The sequence below is a fragment of the Xiphophorus hellerii genome, chromosome 12, assembly GCF_003331165.1.
Source record: "Xiphophorus hellerii strain 12219 chromosome 12, Xiphophorus_hellerii-4.1, whole genome shotgun sequence".
Taxonomy (NCBI): Eukaryota; Metazoa; Chordata; class Actinopteri; order Cyprinodontiformes; family Poeciliidae; genus Xiphophorus; species Xiphophorus hellerii.
This window is the reverse complement of record NC_045683.1, coordinates 10943216-10971109: the sequence shown is the minus strand read 5'-3', so window position 1 is coordinate 10971109 and position 27894 is coordinate 10943216. Positions and strand designations below refer to the sequence as shown.

Below are 27894 nucleotides of genomic sequence, written 5' to 3'. Positions count from 1 at the left end.
AGAGCATGGAGGGCAAATATGAGTAGGAACACGACTCAATATGCTCTCAGTATTATAATCTACAACTGTAATAATGTTGTATTGCAGATTATTTTGCAGATATGAGAAAGTTAAACTGTTTGCTATTTTTATTTAGAGCTGTTCTTAATATGTTAAGACATGCTGCCTTAAATGCTTAACTTATTTTTAGAGCTGCTTTAGATTGATTTAACTCTCTGCACCGATTTCTGTTTTGTTCCTGGCTGAACTTGAAAGCTTTTTCTAGAGAAGATTTGGGAGCATGGTGCTTCCTCCTGACCTAGTTTAGAAAACAATACTCTGAGCGGTAGTTTTCTCCTCTCATCATTTATTTCACATGAGTTTCTGCTTTAAGCGAGGTTAGAATGACGTTAGTTGTGATCATTCTCTTTTCTCAACAACGAACATCCATTACCTTTTAACTCCTCTTTGCTCCTTTCAATTCCTTTCCTTACACCACCTTTCTCATCTTTTTTTACCTTTCCTCATTTGCCCTCTCTTTCCTCTTTTTTCTCCTGCCTTTGCTTTTCTTTCATTTGTTGTCCTTATTTCTCGTCCCTTCCTTATCTTACTTCTCCTTTTTCTATTATCCTCTATCATTTTCTTATTTTTATTTCCACTTCTTTTCTTTCCTTATTTCTTCTCCATTACATTTTCATCATTTCATTTCAATTTTGTCCCATATTATAAAGACATAATATGGGAAAAATGTCTTGTTCCACTGGCAGATTATTTCACTTATAACAAGTACTTTTTCTTTCAATATTAAGTAATTATTGACTTAAAACAAGCTCCTACATCACCCTGAAGAGTTACTTGCATGTTAGTTTTGTCTTATTTTAAATTATAGTAATTTATTTGGATTCGAAGCCAGACCAGTAATACTTGGTAAGATTTTGTGTTTTTGCAGAGCACTCAAACACACCGAGGCCAGTCCTGAAAACTCATATCTTATTTGTGGTAGATAATTGTTTAAAATTTTTTCGGGTTGTTTTTGACTTTTTTATTTGCTTTATATTTTTATTTGTAGCTGGACATGAAAAAGGGCAGTGAGAGATGGAGAAAACAGGCAGTAACTGACCCGTGGCTAGGAATCGAACCTCTGTATATGGTTCTCCTGTTCTACTAAACAATGTGCCTCACTCTTAAATAATTGTTTTTAATGATTAGGAACCTCAAAAATACACCCAAGTCTAAGGTATTTTAGATCATAAAGTCAGTATAATATAGATAGAGGGTTACAGCCAGTCTTGAATGTCTTTGTTAGGCTTTTATTGTTGCAGTTTGTATGCATCGTTCTTTTATTTTCTGCTCTGTAATTCCTTCCCATTTGTTTTTGAGAGGTCCTTGGCTCGTTCCCAGAATCAATCCTTCACTTCTTACATTCAGGCTTTTATTTCAGTAGCTGACTAACAGCTGCGGGGTGCCTCATTCAACTCAACTTCCTTGTCTTTTAATAATCAAACCATGATGGATTGCCTCCATGCAGATATTCATTTGGAGGCGATGAGAAAGGGTTTAAAAACAGGCAAGGAAAAGGGCGTTGATGCGAGCGTGTGTGTTTGTGTTGGATGGTAGACTTGCTGGTTTTCTTTTTCCCAGTAAAACGGGCGGGTCTCCTCCCTTTGCACTTTCTCCATTTCCTCCTCTTATCACAGCCTACTGGGCTTCGGCTATCTTTTTTCAGCGTATTTATCAGGCCAGGAATGACAAGCGTAAACACCTGCGAGGCGATCCTCCCCATTCGGGAGCCGTAGGTGGTTGGGATGCGGCCCGTTTTTTATCTCCCTTATTGTCGGATCAGGATTGTTCTCTGTCTTCCTGGGGTTTTTTCTTTTTAATGCTGCTCGGTTTAATCTTCTTCTACTTTCACACATCAGCTCAGACACAATTTCCTCCAGCTCACCCGTCAACAGGTGTCATAACCGAGAGTGGTCGAGAGCTCCTTAGAAGGATGCTGTGTTGTAAAGGTGTTGTCTGGTGTTTTAATGGGTGTTGCATTCGCACCTGTGTGTAAAGGTCTATTTCTGCTCTAATGCTGCGAGACATGCAACACAAACTTCTCAAGGAGCTAAAATGACTGCACTGTAATAATTCACCTGTTCAATAGCCTTTTTTTTTATTATTAAGCTCCAAGAAAAGAAAATCGCTCCTCTATCACTCCCACTCAGGCATGTTTTCTTCTATTCTTATCACCGATGTTTACAGGACAAATTTATCTCTTGTACTACACAAGAACACTTCTATTTCCTGTTTCTCTCAGTAAATGTTCTGCCTCCGCCTGAGCACGCTATGGGAGGCTCTGATCTCTAAAGAATACAGAAAAATGACTTGATGCTTTTATTTGCAGCCACATCATCCTTGGGTGATCATAAAAACAGGTTTAAATACGACTCTTTTTTATGTGGTGGAAGTTGGGTTTGTGTTGGAAAAGCACAAACTCAGCAAGTGTCATTTATAATCTCTGCTCCCAAATGTGGTGACTGTAGGTTATAGTAGTAAGAGACCCCACATCTATATCACAGATATATATATGTATATATACAGTACAGACCAAAAGTTTGGACACACCTTCTAATTAAAATGGGTTTTCTTTATTTTCATGACTATTTATAAGGCAATAAATCCCACTTATTAACCTGACAGGGCACACCTATGAAGTGAAAACCATTTCAGGTTTCTACTTCTTGAAGCTCATCAAGAAAATGCAGAGTGTGTGCAAAGCAGTAATCACAGCAAAAGGTTGCTACTTTGAAGAAACTAGAATATAAGATGTATTTTCAGTTGTTTTACACTTTTTTGTTTAGTGCATATTTCCACATGTGTTATTCATAGTTTTGATGCCTTCAGTGTGAATCTACAATGTCAATAGTCATGAAAATAAAGGAAACTCATTGAATTAAAAGGTGTGTCCAAACTTTTGGTCTGTACTGTATATATATATATATATATATATACAGTATATACAGTATATATTAAAAGTCAATCATTTGAATTTCTTTCTTAGACTGCAACCCACTTCCTCCATTATTATTATTGTTATTATTATTATTATTATTATTATTATTATTATTATTATTATAGTCACAGTTCTGATTATAGACGCTCTCAGTGAGTGCCAGCTGGAGACATCCTTGAAGGAACTGCTGCTCGAATCTGATCCAGACAGACATTTATGCTTGAAAATCTTCCTCTGAAATACCTCTGTAAGACAGAATAAAAACAAAATGACCAGGAATGACGAGAGTAAACACCTGCAAGGCGATTCTTACAGGTGAAATCCTTTAACATAAAAAAATAACAGTTTTCAATCCCACTGAATTCAAGTTTTAGACTTGGATTGAAAACACCTAAATTACTTAATCTGATTGTCATTGCTTCTTGTTTTCCCATTTAGAGGAATTGACAAGAAAACTTGCCTCTTTTTTGCACTATATTTATGGAGGTAACATTTATAGTCTAAAACTACCTGTTGACTCATAATCAGTTTGCAAAAAGTTGAGTAAAAATATCAGAAAAGCTGAGATTTCTGACATTTTTCTGCTGCATTTACCCACAAAAAAGTCTTGATTCTGAGGCAGGCTGACCAGGAAAATTCATTCAACATTATATTTCAGACATATGTTCTAAATGGTCAATTATTTAGCTCAAATTTTGCCATAACTTTAAGTGAATATGATTTTAAGTGATTAACCATCTGTGGGGAAAGAGAGGATATATCATTCAATTTAAATAAAGTTTTATGGCTTTTAAATGAATATGTTGATAATAAAAACAAAGACAAATATCTGTGAATGTTTCCAACTTCCTCTAACTCTGAAAAGATTATAATTTAGCTTTACAGTGTAAATGCTGTGAAATTTTAACTACGTTATAGTTAGATTGGAGTTCAGCTCCAATGAGAGCTATCTCTAACATCCACGTCTATTTAATATTTACAATTTTCCAAGGACTATTTAGTGACCCTGAGTCTAGTCAGTTTGAAATATAAAGTTTTATTACTTAAATTATGATTTTTAATGGCACAATCAGAGTGTTCCTTCCATAGTCACTGAACGAGTCCTTAGATGATACATCTGTAGGGGAAGGAGCCAATTCTTTGTTCCTGTTAGTGTTATGGCCCTCCTCCACAATGGAAATGATAAAATTAGGATTTAATTAAACACACTGAAATTCAAGCACAACAAAAGATAAATGTGTTCTTTAGAAATATCTTTGTATTGTTGCCTTTTGTCCCATCTAAAATGTGCAATTAGGTCTTTACAAATGTCTGTTAGCCGTTAAGCTCGCTCAAACACACAAGAACTACTCCATTATGTTTGTAACTGGCCTCTGATCTGGTTCGTACATCTGACGCCAGTTTTCACAAGATTACCTGTTTTATTCAAACAGTTGGTAAATTTAGGCAGCAAATGGTTTGGTAGGAGTCAGTGAATGAGTAAGAGTCAGATCCTTTCTTAGGTCAAAGAAACCTTTGTTATCATGGTTTAATAATGGCAGCCTCATGAATGAAGATTAAAGGAAACTAATTTTCTCACATTTTCCAGAGTTATTCATCCTGAAAGACCTCTTTGTGTGATATCAGACTGTTTCTTCTGAAATCAAGGGAATCCAGAGCACTTTCCCAACTGACAGCAAACATATGTTCTTTGTGGTAAAACTATATTTGTGTACTTGTTTTTCTCCTTGGCGCCACACACATTCAGAAGCATCAGTTAATCAGCAACAGGTTTTACTCAGATGTAATCAAAAAGCCATCTCTCACTCCATTGCACACTGTGTCTGGGCACCATGGGGGCTTTGAGAGATGAACAGCTGGGACCCTCTGAAGATTAGCTAATTGTGCATGTGTCTACGAAATGCCGTGTTGTTCTAGAGAACCAGGCTTTACGTTCATCTGTTTGTGCTCTCATCGAAGCTGTCAAAGAGAAGAAATGTTGGCCAACATTTCCTTCCCCTTCCTCACCTGAAGCCCACTGTGACCGACCTTGTCATTAAAATAAATGTGTTATCACGAGCGTGCACCCATAGCTAACGTGTTGATGCAAGAGCGGGAACAACATCATTAAGCTGGCTAATGTGTTTATTGTTAAAGCTAATGCAGCTCAGCCTGGTGGCCCCCATGGGCGTCTCTCCCCCCTTGATTGGTTGTCTGCTTTGACTTGCACGGATGTTGTTTATAGTCATGAATCCTATGCGTATTTTTCTGCTCGGAGCTGTGTGTGTTACGAGATTGTTGAGTGTGTGGTTCAGAGAGGGGATAGGGGGGTCTTTGTGTTTTTATTACCTACATGTGCCTTCTTCAAGGTTTAAGTCCTCCACCTTTTCCTTTTTATGCTTTAAGGCTCCCTAAAATGTTATGGAATCACTACAGAATACAATCTGTACTATACCTAAACCTTAAATGTTACTTTCCGCAACTTGCCAGGTTCTTGCTAGAACTTATAGTGTATTTGTGGAAAATGTTATTAAACTTGCTGGATACTTTTGCAGAACTAAAATTCTGGAACTTGCTCGCTTTTTTCTAGGACTTTGTTGAAACTTTGAGTATTGTAGACTGCTGTTGATTTCACTTTTATTCATCAGGTACCTTCTGGAGCTTTTATGACACTTAGGCTGTGTTCACACTGCAGTCTGAAGTGAGCCAAATCTGATTTTATTTTTACCTTGTTGTGACCTGTATCTGATCTTTTCACGACAGTCTGAACAACACAGATCGGATTTTTACAATTGGACCTAAATTTGAAACGTATCTGATATTTCAAATGTGACTTGTCGCTGTACTGCCAGGTCGCATTCATCTGACCTGTACATCATTAATACCCATCAAAAGTCACTATTCTGCATCCTGATATGTGGAAACGGGAAGAAAAGTAATGCTCTGCAGTTATTGAACATTCCATTGGACATGCTTTCTATTGATATTGATTGTTTATTACAATATATAGTTATTGATTTGTTGCCCAGCCCAAAGTTAGTTGTAAACAGCAGAAGAACAACGTTCTAAAACTTTAACCCTCTTTAGATGTTCTCCTTTGGTTTTCTTCAGTGAAAGCTCTAAAAGAGTTGAAATCGTCACTGTTCCACCTCCACTGTGTTATTTTGGTAGCAGGTAATTTATTGCAGAAGTGTGGGCGTGCCTTTGATCCTTGATTCCCAAACCCTTATGTCCTCAGTGTATGTGTGTCTAAACACTGCCACACAAAAGAAGCATTTTAGATCAGAGCTCTACACACTCAGTCATACTTAACACACAAGGAAGCAATTGGCTCCTCCACGCAGAGCGTAATTCGGTAAAGACAGGCTGTGTCTTGCCTCGTCCCTTTTACTCCTGTGTTGCAGCCGGTAATGAAAGGGTCACTGGAAGGTTTAGAGGTTTCACGTAAGATGTTTTGTGCTCAATTTATTTTGTGTATCATGGGAGGGATTTTAGCATCCAATTAAAACCTGCTGATATGGATGGAGGAGCTTCTCTGCCTCCAGCCACAGCTGATCACCAGTGAGATGTCTGGAAAACTCGTCTGAAATTTCCCCACAAACAATAAAAACATCGTCTGTGTTTGTGCGAAGGATGCAGTTAGGATTCTGACATAATGAGGCAGAGTTTCAGAATCGCCCCTCGTTCATCTGAGCCGTGTCTTGTTTTGTTGGTTGGTGCGGCCTCCATCCATCACTGACTACTTTCACTCCCTAAGGGCTACTTCCTCTTTCTTATTCTACTTCCTGCTCATCAATCAGTCAATTACTGGAAGAGTTCTGGGTCAAGGTCCAAAAACGATTCACATCTTAGCCCCCCAGTGAGGTTTGCTCTACTGTACAGGCAAAAAAAGAGAGAAAAAAATCCACTTTCAATTTGGACGAAATAAAAAAAATTAAACATTCATTCTGAATTCAGCATAGATAACCCACCAACACAATCCAAAGAAAGCCTGTTGTCATCTCTCAGGAGTTGAGAGAAACCAATTCCTGGAAATGCCTGAATGCATTTCACTAGGAGATGATGTTGGACTGAAGCAACATCTATTTTTGAAATAGAGCTGTCTTATTAAAATGTGAAAAAATAATTTCACTATGCAAGGGATAAGATGGCAGACCAACAAGTGAGAAAGGATGGCGGGGAAGGGAGAAGCTTTTGAGATCAAGGTCGTATCCAGGCTTTAGTATTGGTATTCTCCTCAGTGTTAAAATGAATCTACCACTGAATAGTGTTTTCATTCCTCTCCTGAATGAGATTCACAGGAGCATGGAGAGAGAACGAGAGATGGGGGAAGAGAGGCAGAGGGACATGACAGAGAAAAAAGAGAAAGTAAGCCCTCCTCCTCCTCTTCCTCCATCTTCTTCTTCTCTCCTGGTCGCTCCCCCTCTAAGATATACAATAGCGAATGAAAATACAGCGTGGGATAAACAACTTTTATCAGGCTGAGGCAAATGAAATCGACTATTTTATTCAATTCCTCATCCCTGAAGCATCCCATGCTCTTTCTGCACAGCTACGTCTCATCCTCCCAGCTCCAGCAGAGAAGAAAAAAGAGAAGAGAAAAGAAAAAAAAAACTGAAGGTGCTTCATGCAAATTAAACGCTTTATTCCTGATTAGATTACAGATGCAATAATTGTCTCGGATGATTTATGGGTGTAATTGTGTGCACACAAACTGCAGCAAGCTAATCCCAGATGCCTCCATTTGAGCTATGAGAATGCTGCATTAGCTCAGCGTTTGCTTTGAGGATAAAAAAAACTTGCTTTCACGTGACTGTTACTGTAAGAAAACAAGATGATTTCTTTAAAGGTTGACATGATGGAATAGGTGGGATGGTTTGGGATGCAGACCATGGACAAGGTTGGACCCCCTCCTACATATTATTGCTGATAGAAAAGGACAGATGCAGGTGAAGGAATAGGAGGAGGAGTAAAAGTTTTCAATGATGCGATGTATCGTATGACTCGGGATGGTTTTGGTGTGGTCTTTCTTCTGTGGTCTGACACAAAGATTTATACAAAGTTATAAAAAAATACTTTGTATTTCTGTCAAACGATTAAGAAATTTAATCAGATTAATCACACCAGGGCTGTGAATGACCATGATAAATCACTATGCTTGCCTTTGTAAGCTTGAAATGTAAAAATGCACATTTTCAAAAAATGTTGAAGAAAATGTTTTATTGTTTCAAACCAAACTTCTCAGTTTTACAGGTTTTCATATTCAGGAAGGTTTAAAATAAGTGATTTTGTTTCAAACTTAATGTTAAATATAAACTGGTTGTGCTTATCCAAATGTCCATTTAAGTATTTTTAGGCACTAGCCGCCTTTACTTGATAGTAATTTGACAGGAAAGGAGCAGAGAGAATGAAGGAAAGACATGCGGCAAAGGAAATGAGGATGCGATTCGAACTTGGGATAGCTCCATCAACGTCTATAGCTCCTGTATACGGGACGCCTGCTCTAACTGCGGTGTTTTTTAAAGCATAATTTGCCTCCAAGCACACCGCTGACTCTCCTTGCTTATCATTTCACTCATGTTTGCGATTCTGCATTGTTAAACTCAGTCTTAAGGACTGTTTTGAACTACGCAACCCTGGGGGCCACAGAGGCCTTTTGGTCAAAATAGGTACTGTGATTAATCTGTACTATGTAATATTAATGCGTTCAACTTTTTAGATTAATCACATGCATTAATCCTCACAGTCCTAGTATTTATCAATATAAAAACCAAAATGCTTCATATAAAGCAGACTGTTATCCATTCTCTGATTCAGCAGGTGGTGTATCATGTCCCTGAACATGTAAGAGTCAGTGTACAGGACTGTTCTACCCTTGTAAGAGAGTGCAAAGTATGAAATAAAGGACCTGCCATGCTGCCCTGCCCCATCTCCACGCATGGCCGACGCTGTGCAGCAGGTTAATCTCAACAAGAGCACTCCTGCTTCACTAAGACCCTGTCATACTCCTGCAGGGAGAGATCTGCTCTGCCTGACATCGATCTATGACGCATATTACCTCCCTAATCCAATTAATTTGGTTTTGCTTGCATGGTGGCTTACTTGAGTCATCGAAAATGCTTATAAATATAACTCGGACTGTCTGAAAGAAGCTGGGTCAAACTGCTCAAACAGCTAATTTAGGAGGGATGTGTGAAGTGGCCTTTGACCTAAAATGCAGGAATCGAACACGGGGAATATTGATTCTGCAGCCAGGTGAAAGAACTGTTACATGAACTTTGTTGTTATTTTCTCTGAGAATCTCATCCTCGCCTTTCTGCCTGTGTCTCCTCATGTGCAGGCGAAAACACATCTTTAGCAGAGGACCAGCAGCAGCAGCGGCGGCGGCGGTGTTGGAGTGACCATGAGGTCAGAGGCCTTAGTACTCTACTTCACGCTACTGCAAATAGCCGGGGCGGGTTTCCCTGAGGACAGTGAGCCTATTAGCATCTCACATGGCAACTGTAAGTGTTTTTTCCTTGCTTCTCTTTCTTTTCTCTGGGTTATTATCTCTTCTCTTGTGCACAATCCATCCTCTCATTAGAAGTAGTCTCTCTGCTTTCTCTCTTTTCCCTTTTTGTCTTGTACTTCAGAACTCTCCATTCTCAGTATGTGTCTCATTTGTTCAGTCTTTTTACTCTTCCGACACCCTCTCAACTAGTGCTTCCTCTACAGCACTTACCTTCCCCACAAAAATGAACTCCTTCTGCAGGCCTGGAGTGCAAATTGGCACCAAAGGATGGGCCCTATACATGGACTAAAATAAAAGACTTAAGGCAGCATTTGAAACTGAGCCCACCTCACATGATTGGATAATCCGCTGTCAGGGTGCTTGTGCTGCTCTGATAGAGCACGCTCTGGAAAGCTGTAAAGATATGGTCATTGTTTTCTCTGTTTCTCCCAGTGTTTCTCTCTGCATCGTGTCCTGTTCTCCTTACTGTGGGCGTAATGCTCTGTGTCCTGGCAGAGAAAACCAGAACTCAAACCAGACAGCCTCATACGGACCTGTGTTACTCAGACTGTTTCCTCAAACCAAGCGCTGTCATCCAAAACCACCAATAGCAGAGTGTACGCATGGAGCGAAGTGGCATATTTAGTCAAATGAAAGAAATTAGGACACCTCTTTATATATTAACTTGGGATCTATAAAGCAAAAACCATAAAGGTACCTTGGTCATTACACAACATATGAGCAAAATTTTATTTTTCCAGCTCAGGAAAAAGTCAAGAGACTTTAATAATTCCTCTCAACCTCTTCAGTTGAAACAAACTCATTGAGATGCTTTTTGTAGCCATCTAGCAGCCAGTGACCAATATTCTGAGGAAAGTTTGTCTCACTCTCACTGTCAGGAGTGAGATGTTTGAGTTGTTCTAACATGTTTGGTCTGTTTTAATTGAGATCAAGATCTGGGCTTTCCATGACTTAATCCTCAGCCAGTCCTCAGTGGATTTACTGGTATGTTTCAGGTCATTGTCATGTTGCAGGGTCACTTGGATTTCCTTCCATTTTTCGCATTTTCCCAAAGCTCCCTCTGAGACATTGAAAAATTAATGGTGGACTCTGTGATGATGAGCTGACCAGGTTCTGCTACAGCGAAGCATCTCCATGACATTTCCCCTCTATGCTTCACAGTTGTTATGTGGCTTATTCAGCAGTTATATAGCAGTTCCTTGACTGCTGTATTTGGTCTTTGTCAAGCATGTCTTTCACTGTCACGTCAAAGAAATAATATTTTACCCTCATGTGCTAAAAAACAGGATTAAAGCGGTCTTGGCCTTCGTCTATGTTGCTTATGGCAAACTTTTGTCTAACCTTCACGCTTTTTTAGATCATTCTCACTTGAGCAGTCAGGAGCACCCCTCAAGGCAAACCTCCTTTAAAATGCTGAGCAATGTAGTAAATTCTGCATACCTTATTGTCAGAGGCACCTGAAATGATACACGTTTGTGTAATTTTATCCATTTTAAGTGGAAATACATGTGGGGTTGTCCTAATTATTCCATAACTGAAATAGCATCTTTTATTAAATTTTACAGAAAATCTTAAAAAGTATTATCTTCTGCTTTTACTGTGCACTTCAGTTACTAGAATTATTCTGTATTGTTAAAATTATGTTAAATTTAAAAAAAAGAAATTAATAGTTCTGCCATAATAAAGTTATTATCGCACAGGAAGTTGAGCCCAGAAGGTTGAGCCCAGAAGGTTGACTGCATTCCCTCGTTAAACAAAGACACTTTGGAGGCCCAGAAAGTCATAATATCTGATTAGTTTTTTAACTGAGGGGATATTTTATTTTAATTTTTACCTTTTGACAGACACAAAACAGTATCCAGCATTCGTGGGCCACAAACCTGGGAGGAACAACACGCAGCGGCACAAACAGGACATCCAGCTCATCCTGATCATGAACAGGACGTTATACATCGCTGCCAGGTATGTCATAATCACTGTTCAGTCTGTTAACCTGATGTCTAATTGTTTATCATTTCATTCATGCAGCATTTATTCATCCTCTCAATGGGACAGACATTGTAAGCTTTTTAAGGTGGATTTGTTCAGTGTTTCCTCAGACTTTTTGTACATGTGTAGCATTCCATACATGCTGCCTCAAAATTTACATCAAAGCAAAGCATATTCCACAGCAGTGAACAAATAATTAATTTCACATAATTTCATGTTAAGCTATGCAGACTTCATGCCTCTAATAATGAAGATTCAGTTTCCTCACTATGCCAAACGCATGTAGTGTACCAGGGGAACTGGACCTATAACCTGCTTAGTTCAGTTAATAATTTTTTAACCAATCAATCTTAAGACATACTTTTTAGGCATATATGATTAGATACAATTCATTTGTTGCATTGTCTTACTGATACTACTCAATTTTATTCAGTTTTGTTATTGTTTTTGTTCTTTTACTCTATTCGGTTCAGTGTTTTGGCAAGTGCTTCCTGTTATTACAAGTGTTTTTCAAAGAAAGTTGCTTTGGTCGGCTTATTACCATGTAAACTGTAGTATAAATGTAGGAAAACATTTTCAATGCTTGTAAAGATAAACATCTTGAGAGCAGGAAGTACAATTAGTCCAGAGAAAATGTTTGAAAGTCTGTCTAAAATAGAAAGAGCTACTGATCAGAGTAAAAGGTTACACGCATTAAAAACTACTTCCTCTATTACAGAACCTAGAGAAGATTGTGTCTTCCTTCTTTATTTGGTTTGGTTCAAATAAAGAAAAAAAAAATCTGCATTGGCGTTTCTGTCCTGAGAGAAAATTGTATGTTGATTTTTGGCCAGGTGCATCTCTAGTCGTATCACATGCACTCATCACCGTAACTCTCTCAAACTAAGTCTAAAGTTGCTTTTCAATTTTATGCTAATGTAGCTTTTTGGGTAAATCTGCTGATAATGTAGTGAGGAAAATGCTCAGACTTGGTTGTGAGGACTGCTGCTCTCATTGCATTATAGTTGTTTTCAATTTTAAGCTTGTTCTCAGCCAAAGCTCATTTTACCTCTTACAAGGTCCCATCGGACTCATGCCGCACTTTTAAAAACATCCACTCATAATCACGTAGCAGAAAATTACAGACGAGTGATAACATTGAAAGATGGAGTTGTCTCTTTTTTTCCTTTCTGAACGACTGCGACAGCATTTAAATTGAAACTGACAGATATGAGAATATAATCAAAATTTTATTTTTCCACTATCTTTTGTGGAAACATAACAAATCGATTTCAAGTCTCTCAAGCTTGGTTTACATTTTGTTTTCCTGTCTGTCACCTACATTTATTTGCTTTTGTGAAACTGTTTCCATCTGTCAGTCTGTCTTTTCAGAAAATAGAGCTCAGCTACACCATGTGGAGTCGTGGAGAAAATCCATTTTTCTTTTATTTTTCAACTAGTTTCAGGTATTTTTTTTATGCTCATGCTGCTTCCTCTTTCCGCAAAGTGAGCAAGCCAAAAAGGGATTATATCCATATTCAGTTGGCAGGTTAACCTTATGCTGAGGTCTGAAAGTGCAGAATAATATTGAAAAACTGCCGCAATGGAAGAAAAATGGATCATTGTGAAGTTTTTCTCTTTTTTGTACCGATTATGGCTAATTGAGTGGCAGGCTTGATTGGAGGCTGTTGAAAAAGACACAATGGGGGTCTTTCTTTATTTTTCTCCCAAGCATGTCAAATTAAGCGGCGGAGAGAGTCTGCTGCCTTAAGTGGCAGAACATTTTAAGATATTGGCGGTCATTAAGAGGAGGTGTGTGGAAAGTGAGAGGAAGCAGAGCGAAAGAAAGGCAGGGAGGCTGTCGCCCACCTGCTCCACATGGGGTAGCACAGGTCTTAAGGGTCGAGGAGGGAAACGAGACACAGAGGTTTTATTGGAGGAGTGTGTGTATGTGTTTGTGTGCTGACCAGTTGTCCCGTGGATTTAAAAGTTATTTCTTCGCCTGCATGTGTGGACGGGTTGGGGAACATGAGCCCTGGTGGGCGTCGGAGCCCCAAGATCCTGTCTGCACATGTGTTCCTTTTCCTGAAGCCGCGTCAGTCCCCGTCACGTCTGCCCACTCAAAGCAGGCAGGAATTTTCACACATGGTCGTGGCATGCGACCCCTAAACGAGCGGGGTGGCTGCTTCAGATTAGACAAGAGTCAGATGACTGCCATTGATCCCGACTCAGACAGAGAGGAAACTTAGCGTCGATTACATGGGCACCCGAGTGACAGCTGTGGGCAGGAACATCCATCGGCTCTAACGGGATATCGATAAAGACATGTAAAAGTTAAGCAACAGCGTAAGGCAAACAGCGGAGACAATTACCACCTCAGGGATCAATTTGAAAGCGAGCCAACATTCGGCACAGGCAGGATGCAAATCGAGACAAAAAAAAAATCTGAGCTGCATCAATAATTGCTTTTATGAAGGTTGTCCAGTTAAATGGCCTGTTTATTCTGGGGCCAGCGCCACACTGCTCTGCCATCATGCCTCTAGACTAGCTTCGCCTCAGTTCTTGGTGCGCAGCAGCTTGCAGATGGCCTCTGTGAACGCCGTCCAAAGCCCAGCACTGTTTCGGCCTGCTTTTGAATGACTGTTCAGTGTATGAAATCCCTTTGGCTCCTGATTCCACATTGGCAAAGTGAACGAAAAAGAAAAATATCACAAGATTTTTAAGCTGTGCCATGCATACAAACATAGAAACTGATGAAATTGTAAACAGACAAAAGTGGCTTAATCCGCAGAGAGAATGAGTCAAGTCTTTGGCAGCAACCAAGCTCAGCAACAGATGAAGTGATTGATAATTTGTCCTCAGCTCTCCGGCGTGAATGGAGACATTTTTCAGTGAAAACACTCAATCCTGTTTCTGTCTATGTATGTAAGGAAGAAAAGGTCTTCCAATTTTCTGGATTGTAAGATACAATCAGGCTTCTGAAACTCATATGTACTCAATGTTCAATATGAATTCAGCTCTTGGCAAGTTTAGATTTTTTTAATATTCTGAATCTCATTCTGAGGCTCAGTTTCCATCAAGTGGTTCATCCAGAGAGACAGGACTGCTGACAAAATGCAGTCATTTCATCAACAACTCCGTTTGTTCAGCTTCAGTAAGACAGGTACTGGACTGAATATGACATTTCCCTTCTTGGGACCTCACATATCTGCTCTTATCAGAAGAGACAACACAATTTTTTTTAACCACCTTCATAAATACAAAAAACAGGAAAAGATATAGTTATACTATCCAAGACCTTTAATACAGAGAAGCAGCTCTGCTGTTCTTCAAGTCATTTTTGTTATCAGCATTATCAAAGGAGTTTTGCAACATAAATCAAAAATTTATCACAATGAAACATTCCAATGCCAAAACAGTTAAAAGTTTTGAGCAAACATTTTATTTTCTGCTCTCCGAAAAGAGAAACTCCATATTGTGCATCTTCATTTCTTGAAGAAGCCTAGAAATCATTTTAATTGCAAATTAGAAAATTATGCATAGAAATTCCAGCTATCCTCACAATATCAGTATGCAAAGAATCACTTGAACATTTATTTGAGCCCTTGGATTCACACTGCATGCAAACAACTTACATGGCCAGCCGACTGGACTTTTACGGCCCTTGATGTAGATTTAAGTGACCTTAACACTAAAGCTTACAGAAAGCAGCGAGAAAATTGTGGTGATGGAAAAAAAGGGATGAAAATGTGGTTTAATCTCACCATTGAATTATTTAATAACATCACAGTGGCATGATTTTCTTCTAGCTTGTAGTACAACAAGTGTATAACTGCCAATTCCACAGTACAGAGTCGGGTTTTTGTAAATCTGATTTCTAGAAATAGTCCTCAATTAGATATCACACACATACCTATTTATCATTGTGTTGTCTCAACGCAGAGGATTTGCAATAAAAGCAACATAGCCTTACAACAGATTATTATCAACACACTAAAATACCCTACCAAAACCTAAAATGTATTTTCCCACATTAAACAATTCTCTGTGTAATTTCTTGTTTTTTTTGTATCCTTGCCAAATGTAAACTTAAACATTAAGTATTTACATTTCATGCTTGATAAAGTCCCCAAAACCCTCAGATGAATATTGTTTCATTAAAATGCAGAACAAATAAAATCAAATTCTCCTGCACAATGTTTTGCCGAACTGCGTAGGTCAAAATGGTGTCATTATTTCGTAACTCAGATGGTGCATAAAAGTTGTTTTTTAGGTTCTTTTGCAAAAGCCACATCTTCTATAGGATGGCACAACAGGCACATTTAACGTTCTGTGCTGCTGTTTAATTCTGTTTTTCCTGAATGGATCAGCTAAATAATATTTGGTGAGGAGCATAAAACTCTCATATGTGATCTTGGTGGTTCTCGTTTATCTTCCAGCGTGTGTATTTTAGTAGCAGAGTCATGTTTAATCAAAGCAATAAACTGTACACGGAGAGGAGAGCTGTATGATTTCTGTCCCAGAGGTCCATATTTCAAGAGAAGGGTACACTATGTGCTGCATTCAGAGGGAATTTATCAAAGTTCAAAGGGATATTTATGATTTTACTTTTGCCAGAAAATATCTATGCATGAGCCTGAACGCGTGTGCACCTGCAAATACGGCAGCAATGTCAGAGTGACTGGTCTCCTTCTTGTAAAGCAATTTGATTAAAGCCAGTTCCAATTAAGTAGTCATAAAAACATGTTCAAACATCTCAGAAGTAATACATTCCTGAGGAAGTCCAATTTTCTGTTTAAAGGAGGCCAGTTGAAACTCCTTGATTTAGTTGGCTTGTCTGGTCACAATAGCCAAACCCTATGACGCCTTACTTAACACAAAGCTGTGCCTGAAATTATTTTTATTGTTGGTTTAGCCAGTTATTAAAAGCAAATGTTGAATTGCACGAGACAAAATAAGTGGCGGCTTGTTGGTAGCAAATGCTTTCAAACAAATTTAGATCGTTTGAAGATAAGTGTGTGGTAACTGCTTTTTAAATATGTATTTACTGCACACAGAACAAAGGCTTTGCTGTAATTTTCTGGTCTCCTTCAGCAGTTCAGACTTCTTAAGTTAACTGATGAGTTAAGTTGATAGTTGGAGTAATTTATGTGAACGTACATGGCTTTCTCTAGTTCGTCTTTGTGGTGGCTCTGTGATGCAGCAGTGACTTATTCAGGGCTTATTTAGCTATTCACCTGTTTATTAGATTATTAAATATGTTTAGAAGAAAATTGTGAATGAGTTTCAATGATCCCCACTTCTAGGTAGTGCGCCAGATTTTGTTATGTTGGTAAAACATCATAGTTAGCTCACATGACGAGACAAAACACAATACTGGGTTTACAAAAGCAACACAAAAGACTGTGGAAAAAACTGAACTAAGAACTCAGTTTATTTTGTTTTTACGATTAGACCGTCTTAAAGAAACTGTAGTTTGATTGTAGTTTGACTTGTCCATACAAGCAAAACAAATGTATTATAAATCTGAAATTCTGTCCAGCTCAGTTTTAATCAGCATCGTGAGGGTATGTCTGAATGTGTTACTGTATACGCTGCCTTGCATTCATGTCCTCTGCCCCTCCGCATGCAGAGCATAGTCGCCATTCTTGGGCTGCAGGCAGGCTTCGCCATGGCAACACCAGCCGCACTGTGTTTACACCCCTCTATGGGGCTGGGAAGCATGGGAATCAGAGCAAGAATGCGTGTGCGAGATCTGTGTGAGACCGAGAGCAAAAGGACTAAATTTTGTGGTTGCCATTTGCAGTCACACAGAGACAGACAGCTTCACTCAAAAATCCAGATTACTTTCTCTCAGTTGAGTCAACTAAAACAGTTGTACCTCTGTGGATGGCGCTCCTCCCTGTTGGGTCTCTTTGGGTCTTGCAGTGGAGGCCACTGGAGTCTCCATTATTGTAGCTCCACCAAATCCTTTTTAAGCCCACTAATGACTGGGATTACATGCTTGCCTCCTCTCTTTCCCTCTCTCTCCTCGCAGAACCAACGACATCCAGCCATGTCCACACTCTGAAACAAAAAGATTGCAGATCCAGAAGTTATAATCACCTAAATCACGTTTAATTCAAAGGATAACGGTGTAGGAATGTCATCAACCTGCTTTATCATTTGTGACTACTTCAGGGGAATTATGTTCTAGGATAACAGATAATTCTTTTTTCTTTATAAGAAGGCTGAAATGTGGTAGTAAGTTATTTTCACAGGTTTAGCCTTGTCCATTTCCAGTCAAAGTAACTTTTCAAATGACAGCACACTAATCGGCTTCCAGAAAACCCCTCAAAGATGCTAGTAACAAAATGGACTTAGTAGTGGACTTAATGGACTTTCAATGCAACTTTTAGAGCAACTTTGCATAAAAAATGTCATTATTTACAGAATGACACTTTATGACAACAAACATTCACAAAGACTCCTTCATGTTCATGACAGGTGTTATGTCATGTTTATGACAGTGTCATGTCAGTTTTATGCACACCTTGTCAATTAAAGTGTTACCAAATGTTTGCCACCATCAATAATCAAAGTAGGTAAGAACGACTACTGGTTTATAGGAAAACTGTTTTTTATTGGTTTTGTAACTTAATGTTGGGTACTTCCTAATCACTTTTGTCAAAATGACTTGGTCCATTATTTTAGGAAGGTGATGATGTGGAAATGAAGTGTTTTCAGTCTTGGATTTCATTCACCATTTGCCTCTCGGTATATGATTCACACAAGCAAACTGATTCAAGACACCAATTTGGTAGCTTTGATTTTTTTGTTGTTGTTGTTGCAACTTTAGCAGCAATTTGCATTTTTACAAAATGCTAAACACTAAAACAGCTACAAATAAAAGCAAATGTGGTGAGAATTTTGAAACTCATAATAAGAACTTTAACCTTCAAAATGAACAACCTGCCTCAACTTGGGGGTGGGTGAACCCTGGCTTGTCGCATTTCATGGTGCCACATCAGCGAGGGCCCCTCGATGCCCTCGGCTCATTTAGAACCTCAACAACTCCCTTCACATCCCAAAGGTGCCTGCCGGTTCCCTCCCGTCCACTTTGTCAAGAGGATTTGAACCAAAGAAAGCCAAAACAATGTACAATGGGCCCCTCCATCTACCACCCATGATCCAGTTATGAAGAGAATGGAATATGGGGGATGAGGGTGGGAGGCAAAGAGGAGCCTGGATGTGCAGGCATTTAGTTTGTGGAGAGTGGGGTGGTGGCTTAAGGTGCAGGGATGCATGCTAATCACATTCTTGTCTTTTCTGCTGCCCGAGAGTGAGATGGATTGACAAAGACCCAGCAGACGGACCGAGCTGGCCTACAGTCGCCCCAGAAGAAATTCGCTGTTATGAAAACGACATTCTTCCTCACAAAGAGTCTGTGTTCTCATGGCTGCATGTTCGACGAAGACCCTCTCTGTCATTGCGCTGTACTCAGTCTCACACTCTTGCCCACGCTCAGTTGTTCTTCTGTCTTGACTTGATCACTGAGCTCCTTTCTCTTCCTGCGTACTCATTCTTTCACAATGGCTTCGTATCTGTGCCCAGCAGAATATTTGCATACCTTCCATACAGCTCACACATATTTGTCACTGAATTTTGGGAAATGGAAAGCCCACACATTGACACCCAATGTTCTTTTCTCATCTGGTGTCAAAGGCTGTGGGTGTTTCATTATTTACTTCATTCATCTTTAGAGCTTCATCTTTGGCACTGCAGACTCTAAATCTTTATGTTTTATGTAACAGCATTGTGCCAGTGAATTAGTTGGACATAAAATTAAGAAAAATGCCTCAGCAGGCAAATTCTCAGGCTTACGCTATCCACCAGTCAACTCGCTTTACAAGTGAAACGTGGTATTTTAAAATGCAAGGTGCACATGGACATGATAGTTGAAAGGAAGAGATGTAACAAGATAAAGTAAAAATGTTCATGACAATCAGCATAATAATTGACCTATATGTTGTGTTTTATTGAGGAAAGAAATTCTGTTTTCACTTTCCTTTTAAAACATCTAATTTAACTGACTTTTTTTTTATTACAGACAAGAAACTAAGCATGAGAAAAGTGTAGTAATGTTCCCTTACCAGGCTTGCAGAACCAGGTGGGGGAAGGGCAGTACTGTTTCATGAAAAAGCATATCCAATGCCTTCAAACCATGGAAATTGATTTTTTTTTTTTTTTTTTTTTTTAAATTTTAAACATTATTTTTAAACATTATTTTTAAACATTATTACTTATAAACATTATAAACATTATTGGAAATCTGTGATGTTCTTGGATTACGCTTGGCTGTTAAAAAAAAGTTGACAACCTTTTGGTTTTTGCACCTTTTGACCACCCATCCTTAAATGTTTTTTATACACTTGAACTTAGATTCAAATAGTTCTAAACTCTGGTAAAGACCTGGGGCCTCATGCATAAAAGAGTGCGCAGTTTTCACACTAAAACTTGACGAAAAATTTAGAAAAGTGCGGTGCACAAAAATTTTTTTTTAAAAATCGGACGTATAAAGCCGCGCACCTGGTCCACCCTGTCGCCACACATAAATACATATGTAAATTAGTATAAATACCCGGAAGTCTGCCACCACGTGAAGCAATAACCATGGCAACGTCCATGTTCGAAGCAGTATAAGTATTTATAATAATAATACTTATATATTTTATTTAAAATGTGTTTTGAGGACACATAATGTCACCTCACAAAAAAAAAAACATTTTAAAGAAAAAAAAATTCAAATAATAAAAAAAAGAGATCCTGCAAATGCCTGTTTGAACAGTAGAGCGTTCAGGCGGGATTTAAAGACAGACAGCGTGTCAGAGAGACTTTGAGTGGGGAATGTGGACGTTTATTCTAAATACCAGAATGCTTTTTGTCCATAAGCATCACAAACTCTCCCTCTGAATGCTTCCATTGGCGATGTTCTCCATCAGAGCCAAAGCGCTGTGCCACAATTACGCGGCTCACCTTTGCGCAGCTACTTATTTATATACGAGTGGCTGCATACACACCTTGATCACCTTAAAAATAATCAAACCTGTTTATTATTTTTAATCAGCAGGTTTGAGTTAATCTGCTGATCCAACCCCGTTTTCTTCTTTTAGTGAGAATGAAATTAACCCATAGATGCATTTTATGCGCTTCGGCGTACGGACCAATGCGTTACATCTTTACGAGACAAGAACTGAGAAAAATTCGAGCGAGGTTTTCACATACTTTTATTTTTACTTTCTATATCTTGTGTGCGTGTTAGTTCATTGTATAAAAATAAATGCGGTTCAGTTTCATCGTTTACGTTTAAACAATAAAATATTAAAATCATGAAAAACATCGGGTTTGATGCTTCTTGGTCTAAATAGCACCGAATGTAGTCAGATTTCAGTGTATTTAGGTGAGTTTTGACGCTTTGTAGTTTGATATTGTCCACAGAAAAAGTTTGCGTGGCTGCCGCACTTTTTTCGGTGCGCGTATATTTATGCAAACTTTGACGCAAAGTTAATTTTTATACATGCCGACTTGTGCGTAAAATATGGCTCCGCACATTTTTTGTGCGCACGCACGATTTATGCATGAGGCCCCAGATCATTCAAAAGAGAAAACCCAATAATCATGGGTGTAATTAAATTTTCCTACGAGTGTAGGTACCGTGAAGGCACCGTGAATTTAGCTCAATCGGATAAAGGGGATAAAGATATTTCATTCAATTCATTTGAAAAGTAATTCATCAATCCCAATGGGAAATTAAATTTGGATGCTGAAACAATCAATTAATTTTATGTTGCTGCAGTTTATTTGCCATGGAAGTGTGAACATTACAATAAATTTGATTTCCAATTGAAGCGTTTTCCTGCTGCTATTTGGAAAAAACAATCAGATTTAATGCACTGGATCCATTATAGTGACATTAGCTGATGAACTGAAGTACCAGATGACAGATCTGTTTATGAAAAGAAATTATGCAGTTTTAAAGAAGTCATGACCCTCATCTCATGGTTATTTCATTTAATTTTTCCTATTTGGAATGGGTAACTCTGATCAAGTAGAGTAAACCTTGACACTGCAAATGTGAACAACTTTCTGTAACAGATATTTTCAAGCTCAGGAAACCTTAAGTGCCTTAACTAATACATGTTTAGGTTCTGTGTTGAAGTAGAGAAGAAGTGATGATTTTATTTCTTCTGTGTAAATTGCTGGGTGCCGTTGCATCTCATTTGGCTCCAGATCTTTAAATTCGCCAACTCCTAGAATTTGGCTCAAACTAAACCGTGTAAAAAAGTTTAACATCGTGCTTGGCAGCTATATTCTTACAGTTCAAAGTCAGGGATACGAAAGAGAGAAATTCAAGATGACTGACATAAACAGATTAACTTTAGGGTGAAAGCCTTCCTGAACTGTTCAGTGCAAAATAAAACAGGCCACTAATAAAATGACGTTATGAGACTAGCTTTTGCTTTAACTTGTGTTTTCATCTGCAGCAGTTTATGTGTAAGCTGTTCTCAGCAGGGAGGAGAGGCCTTGAAACACAGTCCATTTAATTCTACTTGTGAAGAATCACAACAGCTAGACACTTAAAGCCTCAAATAAAATTCACAACTAATCAAAGAAAGAACTCTATTAAATTAACTCGGTTTAGTTAGACCATACAAACTCGTTATTATAAAGTCGACCCTCTGTGCTCAAAATCACAGCTGACATTTTCTCACACAAACTGAAGAGTTTTTGATTGATGGCAGCCACTGTCTTTTGTTTAATTTATCTACCGTTTGAAAATAAACACTCCGTTAATTTTCCAGCCTTGAAGTTATCTGAACCGAGAGAATGTGAAATAGCTTCATAAGCCTAAACTCCTATTTTTCAAAACATCTTTGAATAGATCTGGGGCCTCAAGCATTAAAGAGTGCACAGTTTTCACACTAAAACCTGGCGTATGGAAAAATGTAGAAAAGTGCGTCGCACAAAGAAATTTGCACGTATGCACGCGCGTGGCCCCGCATCTTTCCTTTATACATCCCAATTTGTGAGAAATAGAGGGCAGCTGCTGGTCCGCCAGTCGCCACCCATAAAAACATATGTAAATTAGTATAAATACCCGGAAGTCTGCCACCACGTGGGGCAATAACCATGGCAACGTCCTTGTTTATAGCAGTATAAGTATTTACAATAATAATAATAAAATAATAATATATTTGTCAGGATCTGTGTTTTTCTGTGTTTATTTAGAGTTTTCTGTGTCCTTAGTCTCTTCGTTGTCCTGTCCTCCCCTTGATTGTTCCCAGGTGTGTCTCGTCTCTGTGATTACCCTCCCGTGTATTTAACTCCACCTGTGTTCCTTGTTCCTCGTCGGGTCCTCGTCAATGTCTAGTCTATCCGTTGTCAGTGTGTGTACTACCTGTTGCTGGGTTTATTTATAATTAAAATCAACATTTTCATCATACCTGGGTCCGCTGCGTCTGCCTCACCACCTCAACACACCACCTCATGACAGAAGGACCCGACCATACCGAACGGTGAGGCTGCTAAAAAAATGGACCCAGCTGGAGTGAGGTTCCCTCCAAAAAGGCAGAGCGGAGGGAGGCAGAGATCAAGCAGGGAGGAGACGGAGCTAGCTGAAGCCCTCGCCGACCTGCAGCGGGAGCTATTCCGGGGGACAAGGCTGGTGTTGGCACCCCCCGGATACGGCCCCCGTCGATACCTCCGTCCGGGAAGCCAGCGACCTGAGCCGCCGGTGGAGCCGGCCCCTCGTCGCTTTCCGGAGCCGCCACCTCCGCTGTCTGCCCGGAGACAGCGACGTGAGCCGCCGGCAGACCCGGCCCCTCGTCGCTTTCCGGAGCCGCCACCTCCACGGTCAGCCCGGAGACAGCGACGTGAGCCGCCGGTGGACCCGGCCCCTCGTCGCCTTCCGGATCCGTCACCTCCGCTGTCTACCCGGAGACAGCGACGTGAGCCGCCGGTGGACCCGGTCCCTCGTCGTTTTCCGGAGCCACTTCCTCCGCTGTCTGCTCGGAGACAGCGACGTGAGCCGCCGGCAGACCCGGCCCCTCGTCGCTTTCCGGAGCCGCCACCTCCACGGTCAGCCCGGAGACAGCGACGTGAGCCGCCGGTGGACCCGGCCCCTCGTCGCCTTCCGGAGCTGTCACCCCCGCAGCCGGTTCCAAGGCTTCGCTGCGGCTCGCCCCCGCGGCCGGTTCCAAGGCTTCGCTGCGGCTCGCCCCCGCGGCCGGTTCCAAGGCTTCGCTGCGGCTCGCCCCCGCGGCCGGTTCCAAGGCTTCGCTGCGGCTCGCCCCCGCGGCCGGTTCCAAGGCTTCGCTGCGGCTCGCCTCCGCGGCCGGTTCCAAGGCTTCGCTGCGGCTCGCCTCCGCGGCCGGTTCCAAGGCTTCGCTGCGGCTCGCCTCCGCGGCCGGCTCCAAGGCTTCGCTGCGGCTCGCCTACGCGGCCGGTTCCAAGGCTTCGCTCCGGCGCACCCGAGGCCGAATCAGCCGGCGTTCCAGCCGGCGCACCCGAGGCCGAATCAGCCGGCGTTCCAGCCGGCGCACCCGAGGCCGAATCAGCCGGCGTTCCAGCCGGCGCACCCGAGGCCGAATCAGCCGGCGTTCCAGCCGGCGCACCTTCCGAGACTCCCAGTGTTCCTTCCGAGACTCCCAGTGTTCCTTCCGAGACTCCCAGTGTTCCTTCCGAGACTCCCAGCGTTCCTTCCGAGACCCAGACTCCCAGCGTTCCTTCCGAGACGACTCAGACTCCCAGCGTTCCTTCCGAGACGACTCAGACTCCCAGCGTTCCTTCCGAGACGACTGAGACTCCCTGTGTTCCTTCCGAGACCCCCTGCGTTCCTCCTGAGACCCTGACTTTCTGCGTTCCTCCTGAGATCCTGACTTTCTGCGTTCCTCCTGAGACCCCGACCTTCTGCGTTCCTCCTGAGACCCCGACCTCCTGCGTTCCTCCTGAGACCCCGACCTCCTGCGTTCCTCCTGAGACCCTGACCTCCTGCGTTCCTCCTGAGACCCTGACCTACTGCGTTCCTCCTGAGACCCTGACCTCCTGCGTTCCTCCTGAGACCCTGACCTCCTGCGTTCCTCCTGAGACCGAGACTCCCTGCGTTCCACCCGAGACCGAGACTCCCTGCGTTCCACCCGAGACCGAGACTCCCTGCGTTCCACCCGAGACCGAGACCCCCTGCGTTCCACCCGTGACCGAGACCCCCTGCGTTCCACCCGAGACCGAGACCCCCTGCGTTCCACCCGAGACCGAGACCCCCTGCGTTCCACCCGAGACCGAGACTCCCTGCGTTCCACCCGAGACCGAGACCCCCAGCGTTCCGACCGAGACCCCCTGTGCTCCACCAGAGACCCTGCCTCGGGGGGCTCGTCGTCGCCGTCTGTGGGCGGCCCCCGGGACTCAGCGCCGCGGACGGCCGCCGGACGGCCTCCGTGGTTCCCGCCTCCAGCGCCGCGGACGGCCGCCGGACCGCCTCCGTGGTTCCCGCCTCCAGCGCCGCGGACGGCCGCCGGACCGCCTCCGTGGTTCCCGCCTCCAGCGCCGCGGACGGCCGCCGGACCGCCTCCGTGGTTCCCGCCGCCGCGGACGACCGCCGGACCACCTCCGTGGTTCCTGCCTCCTTTGCCTCCGCCCACCCTGTGGGTAGTTTTTTGTTTGTTTATGGACTCTTGGCCCTTCTTGTGTTTCCGCCCACGATGGTGGGTAGTTTTTTGTTTTTCTGGACTCTGGCCCCCCGTCCAGCGCCCCTCCGCCCACCCTTGTTGTGTTTTTGTTTTTTGGGCGTCTGGTAGCCGCCCTTGAGGGGGGGGTACTGTCAGGATCTGTGTTTTTCTGTGTTTATTTAGAGTTTTCTGTGTCCTTAGTCTCTTCGTTGTCCTGTCCTCCCCTTGATTGTTCCCAGGTGTGTCTCGTCTCTGTGATTACCCTCCCGTGTATTTAACTCCACCTGTGTTCCTTGTTCCTCGTCGGGTCCTTGTCAATGTCTAGTCTATCCGTTGTCAGTGTGTGTACTACCTGTTGCTGGGTTTATTTATAATTAAAATCAACATTTTCATCATACCTGGGTCCGCTGCGTCTGCCTCACCACCTCAACACACCACCTCATGACAATATTTGATTTAAAAGATGCTTTCAGGGAACATAAGGTAACCTCACAAAAATAAAAATAATACATTTTAAAGAAAGAATAAAAAATCCAAATAATAAGTGTCAGAGAGACTTTGAGTGGGTAAATTGGACGTTTATTCTAAATAGTGGAATCATGTGCATAAGTTGTACATTTACAGAATAGAGATGCTTTTGGTCCCTAAAGGTGCAAAGCTGGCGACTCTACTGAAGGATGACTGCAGCTGGACCGGTACCGGTACCGCACGGCTCCTTCTTTAAGTCTTGCTCAGAGCTCCACGATGATCAGTCTGGATTACACTGATAAACCATTATCAACATTTCCCAGCAGATTGATATGATCAATCGCTCCCTCTGAATCCTTCCATTGGCGATGTTCTCCATCAGAGCCACAATTACGCAGCTCACCTTTGCGCAGTTATATATGTGTGATTGTATACACACCTTGATCACCTTAAGAATAATCAAACCTGTTTGGAGTTAATCTGCTGATCCAAACCTGTTTTCTTTTTTCAGTGACAACTAAATTACCCCATAGATGCATTTCATGCGCTTCGGCGCACAGACCAATGCGTTACATCTTTACGAGACAAAAGCTGAGGAAATGTATTCTTTGCATTCTAGTGAGGTTTTCACATCCTTTTATTTTTGTTTTCTTTATTTTGTACACGTCTTAGGTTATTGTATAAAAATAAATGCAGTACAAAAAACATCGGGTTTGATGCTTCTTGGGTTAAATCACACTGAATATAATCAAATTTCAGTGCATTTAGGTGAGTTTTGATGCTTTGTAGTTTGATATTCACTGAAAAAATGTGCGTGGCTGCCACACATTTTCACGCCAAGGAAAAAGTGTGCGTATATTTACGCAAACTTTGACGCAAAGTTAATTTTTATACATGCCGACTTTGCGTAAAATATGGCGCCGCAAATTTTTTTGCTCATGCACGCCCTTATACAAGCCAGCTTAACTTAAATGTTAAGCTAGCGTCACTGCCAACGGTGATGCTGGAAATCCAGCCTCTTTCAGGTTAAACTAGATTCAATCCTTGATGAATATTTTAACCAATGTACCTTTATCTGAGGGGGATGGCTTAAGTCAGATGGTTATAACTTAGACACAATAGGTGGTCTGAAAATGGTATTAGCCCACAAATGAAGAAAGGAGGCTAAAATTAGAATTTTATAAAGGCTTGACCTCAACCAACTTGAAAAATAGTAGGAAGTTGCTGAGTCAAGAAATTCTGCTAAGAAAAGAGGTCAAATATCCAGACTGAATTATTCTGTGAGATTGTTCAGGCCATTTGAACAAAGAGTGGGAATATTTGATGGGATTCAACATGTAATTTTAAACCTGTGCACCAGGTTCCTGATTCTCAAGGAATTCATTGAGGTTGTTTGTTGAATAATCATTCAAAGAAAAGATAACATTCTCAGAATTGTCAATAATGTTCATTCATACGATGAGAGTAATGAAAACTCCATGTCTGGCTGCCTCTCTCTTGTTCTACTAAGAGGATGTACGGTATAATGTACAGATGTGACCCGCACCGCGGGGTAAGGAGAGTTCAGGAGCAGTGTTGTAGAAGTTAAAAGGGCTCTGGAGGGAGTCTGTGCCGCCATGTTGGGGTACGACGAATGGGAGAAGGGGGAAGGGGGACGTCTCTATGCACATGTGTGTGTTTATAGAGCCGGTGTTGACACAGACACAGCCGCTCCATTGTCCTCCTCAATCTCTGGTCAGGATGTTTGAGGGATGCCTTGCCGCTTGGCTTCCTCTAATCTCTGCTGGAACCAAAAACCCTGCAGCTGGAAGGCTTCGGCCCTTGAGGGACGCTGTCAGCGCCGGGACAGTATGGCAGGGAAGGTTACTGCTGAGAAAATGTGGAGCAGTCAATTACAGATTACTCATGAGCTGTTTTAAAACTCCAGGCAGTGAAATAACCCAGGGGATTACAGTAAGCCCACCAAGTAATCCTTTGATTTAATAGCTTTTGATTTAGTTTTGTCTTTTTGAACATAGTGTTTGAATTCTTAAAATAAATATATAAATGAAACTCAATGAATAACTTTTAAGAGACTTTCAAGCACTTAAACTGAACACATTTAATGTCTTCTTCCACAAGTTTCAATGTGTTTTAAAAGACAGTTTAGTTTTGTTTTAATTTAGTACATCAAAGATTTAGCCGCTGTTATCAAATTCAGTACTACCCCAGTTATTAGAGCATTGCTTGTGATGTTTTTCATGAACATGTTAAATAATAAACTGAGTAAAACTGTGCTGAAGTACTCC

General features: G+C 41.3%; 1 protein-coding gene across 2 annotated transcripts in view; it reads left to right on the top strand.

The window, feature by feature from the left end:
- The window catches only part of sema6a (sema domain, transmembrane domain (TM), and cytoplasmic domain, (semaphorin) 6A), a 146879-nt gene that overhangs the window by 51322 nt on the left and 67663 nt on the right, over positions 1 to 27894 (top strand). For both annotated transcript variants that reach the window (XM_032579603.1, XM_032579602.1), the window contains exons 2-3: positions 9297 to 9459; positions 11312 to 11429. In XM_032579603.1, the coding sequence (XP_032435494.1) occupies positions 9360 to 9459; positions 11312 to 11429 (218 nt within the window). In that variant the 5' untranslated portion in view covers positions 9297 to 9359. The remainder of the gene's footprint in view (positions 1 to 9296; positions 9460 to 11311; positions 11430 to 27894) is intronic.